General features: G+C 33.8%; 2 protein-coding genes across 5 annotated transcripts; both read right to left on the bottom strand.

Annotated features, from left to right (window-relative positions):
- Positions 1 to 65: 65 nt before the first annotated feature.
- On the bottom strand, positions 66 to 1,036 carry LOC105556826. Of its 2 annotated transcripts, XM_012003936.1 has the most exons (4): positions 960 to 1,036; positions 677 to 881; positions 370 to 582; positions 116 to 289 (listed from the first exon to the last, which is right to left on the bottom strand). In XM_012003936.1, exons 1-4 carry the CDS (start codon positions 983 to 985, stop codon positions 137 to 139), a joined length of 597 nt encoding a protein of 198 aa, XP_011859326.1. In that variant the 5' UTR covers positions 986 to 1,036; the 3' UTR covers positions 116 to 136. The 2 variants fall into 2 exon arrangements, with proteins under 2 accessions (XP_011859327.1, XP_011859326.1); XM_012003937.1 differs by lacking the exon at positions 370 to 582 and having other exon boundaries at positions 66 to 289.
- A 2-nt stretch (positions 1,037 to 1,038) lies between these two features.
- LOC105556827 lies at positions 1,039 to 2,481 on the bottom strand. 3 transcript variants are annotated; one of them, XM_012003939.1, is made up of 4 exons: positions 2,425 to 2,481; positions 1,678 to 2,362; positions 1,218 to 1,460; positions 1,039 to 1,122 (listed from the first exon to the last, which is right to left on the bottom strand). In XM_012003939.1, the coding sequence occupies exons 2-4, from the start codon at positions 1,810 to 1,812 to the stop codon at positions 1,057 to 1,059; spliced, it is 444 nt and encodes a 147-aa protein (XP_011859329.1). In that variant the 5' UTR covers positions 1,813 to 2,362; positions 2,425 to 2,481; the 3' UTR covers positions 1,039 to 1,056. The 3 variants fall into 3 exon arrangements, with proteins under 3 accessions (XP_011859329.1, XP_011859330.1, XP_011859328.1); XM_012003940.1 differs by having other exon boundaries at positions 1,678 to 1,871; XM_012003938.1 differs by lacking the exon at positions 2,425 to 2,481 and having other exon boundaries at positions 1,678 to 2,418.
- Between the last annotated feature and the right edge of the window lie 261 nt (positions 2,482 to 2,742).

Genomic DNA, 2,742 nt, shown 5'->3' with positions numbered 1-2,742 from the left:
AGTATATATTTCAGTGGGGTCCCGTCAAACGGAGGCGCTATCTAGCGGGGCATTAGTAAATTAGAGTCCAGCGACCAATTTGGCCGTGTTTCTCGAACATTTTTCCGTGTCAGTTCGGTCTCCTTATCTCTATTCTTCATGATTCAGTGGTAGAGGGCTTATTAATTTTAATTCTTTTTCCATCCGCAACAACAAAAGCAGCAGTTATAACATTATTTTCCACATAAGTGACTAGTCGTGGACCTTCAGTTTCTTTAGTGACTAATTCGTCGCCAGGGGGCGACAAAGCCTGTAGAAACAGACAAGAATGTCTTGTATAAACAGTGCAAAATAAACTACATAATAAGCAAATTATAATGTAAATATTACATCCTTCACGGTGAACAGCTGCGGAACTTTTTTTGCTGTTCTCTTTGGCTTATAGTTTAAATACAGTTTTTCCAAGATATTTAATTTTCTGTTTTCAGAATTCGTATCCTCAGGTACTTTTAAAAAAGAACCTAGTTCTATAATTAATGCATTATTTCTTTGAATTATGTCATTGACCTTTAAATTTACTCGTAAACTGAATTCAAAAAGAATCTAAAAAATTCAATTATATGAGATAACATTTATTGTATAACGAATAAGTGTAATGGGCAAGATTAATAATAAATTAAACTAAAAATAAATTTACCATTTCAGTGTCCAAAAGAAAAGGAAAGTTGGATACAACTGTTTTTATAGAATCCGAATTATCAATAATTCTTTTCCTATTTATAAATGTTTCTTTCATTAAAGCCTTTACATGAGGAGTTAGACCAACTTTTTCAGTTAAGGTTTTCAACTCTTCCATCATCTGTTCCTGCTTTTTTTTCTCTGTATCTGTTTCTTGTAAATAACTGAAATAAAGACAACAAAAATGAAAACATATATGTACAAAATATGTACAATATATGTATGATCTCATGATCACTAACTTTTCTGTAACAGGAATTGATGCCATTGTAGCATTTGACACGGAAGACGTATCTTCTTCCTCAATACAAGAAGAGCTAGCTTCTTGAACAAATTGTGTTAGTTTTCTTTTTCCCGAGCTCTCATATTTCTAATGCATTCACTTAAGCTCTTTCTAATGCTGCCCTGCATTTAAAAAAATAATGTATAAAAGCCACCTATATGTCAATGATAAAATAGAAAAAATAAAAAGGAAATAATACAAAATCCTAAAAACATACATAAGGTACATCTTCCCCTTCATCAGCCAACATAGGATGTCTATCCGCGATTATCTTAGCCATTTCTTTATAATGTTCTTTTGTGATGTAATTATTTAAGTGAGTCCTTAACATTCCAGCATAATGTCTTATAAATTTCGACGAATGCTTTAGAACTCCATTTGGACATTTTGTATATTCGCCCAAAGAATGAGGTAGCATATTAGGGACATGAAAAGGCAATCCTTTTGGTTTCTTGGTAGTCTGTGCAAAAAACCAAACTATCATACATATATGAATGTGCCTATAAGAAAACAATTTCGACGAAAATACATTACGACTTAATTGCATTATGACATCCCGAAAAAAGAACAGTATCTAATTCCTTATACGAATATTAGCAACAACTATAATTCTTACATTATAAATGCATACTGTTCACATTAAATATTATAAACAAAATAAGATAAAAATAAAGTACCTTTTCTGGTTTGTTTTTTATATTTAGTTTTCTTTTTAGTGAACTTTCTGCTGGCTTTAAGAGTTCAGTTACTATATCATTTTTCTCATCTATTTCATAGATATAATCTCCAACAACCTCACCTTGCGTACTCATATCATAATTTTCTTTTTCGTTTGAAATTTCATGACGTTCCAGCACATCACTTGATAAATCTATGAATAAAGAACTAGAAGATGGCTTGCTAAAAACATTTTGTACTTGAATTTCATTCTCCGATGCTTGACTCTTTATGATATCTTGTAAGTGACAAAACACTACAGCCAAATCTGCCTCATCTTCAATTCCAGGCTCTTCATCCTCATCCACATCCACTAATATTTTCTCTCAAGTACTCTTTTTAACTTTATATTTTTGAAAAATAATATTATTGCAGTTCTGCATTCTTCTCTTTAAGTCTTCATCTTTCTCAGCAAGTTGTCGCATGACATCTTTTAAATTAATCCAGTCAGAAGTTCCTGAGTTGCTTTCAAATGTAATACATTTATTTCTTCGGCTTCCAAATTGCAAATAAACGTCTTTCTTAACCATAATGAAAAATTAGCCGTATATACACAACATACAATCTTTAATAACGCACAACAAAAGTGATCTAGGTTAGGGGCAATCGATCTTTGTTTCTTAACGTTTCTTCGGAATTCTTACACTAAAATATAGTATAATGTTTAGTTGCAAATAAATAAGAGAAAATAGCGTTCTCGACCTTACCTTTGTTTTATGTAACACGTAGATCACTGATCTCAGTTCTAAGTTATAATTATACAGGGTGCTACGCAACACATTGACTTCCGGTCATGGGAAGGTAGAGGGGACTAAGACAAACAGAAAAGTATTGTACTATTTTGCGCTTGGACGAATAGTTATCGAGATACGAAATTTTAAAAAACGCCGTATTAGCCCAACCTACTGGCGAATGTAAGCGCGCGGTGAGATGCGTCGGCATAGCGGCCCCGCGCGGGGTGACGTGCGAGCGGTCGCGTAAGCGGCGGACGGGCAGCGGCGCGCCTCGCCTCCCTACTCCTCGCC

The sequence above is a fragment of the Vollenhovia emeryi genome, unplaced genomic scaffold, assembly GCF_000949405.1.
Source record: "Vollenhovia emeryi isolate VEMERY1.0 unplaced genomic scaffold, V.emery_V1.0 DF939756.1, whole genome shotgun sequence".
In the NCBI taxonomy this organism is placed as follows: Eukaryota; Metazoa; Arthropoda; class Insecta; order Hymenoptera; family Formicidae; genus Vollenhovia; species Vollenhovia emeryi.
Note: the sequence above shows the minus strand (reverse complement) of the source record. Positions and strands in the feature narration are given on the sequence as shown.

Excerpts from the sequence above, each read along its gene's own strand:
- LOC105556826 (XM_012003936.1), bottom strand. The coding sequence starts at position 985 with ATGGCATCAATTCCTGTTACAGAAAA. Across the intron at positions 882-959 it reads TCAATTCCTGTTACAGAAAA|TTATTTACAAGAAACAGATA; the intron begins GTTAGTGATCAT and ends TCTTTATTTCAG. Across the intron at positions 583-676 it reads TTCTTTTGGACACTGAAATG|ATTCTTTTTGAATTCAGTTT; the intron begins GTAAATTTATTT and ends TGAATTTTTTAG.
- LOC105556827 (XM_012003939.1), bottom strand. The coding sequence starts at position 1,812 with ATGAGTACGCAAGGTGAGGTTGTTGGAGATTATATCTATGAAATAGAT. Across the intron at positions 1,461-1,677 it reads TAAAAAACAAACCAGAAAAG|ACTACCAAGAAACCAAAAGG; the intron begins GTACTTTATTTT and ends TTTTTTGCACAG. Across the intron at positions 1,123-1,217 it reads AAGGGGAAGATGTACCTTAT|GGCAGCATTAGAAAGAGCTT; the intron begins GTATGTTTTTAG and ends TTTTAAATGCAG.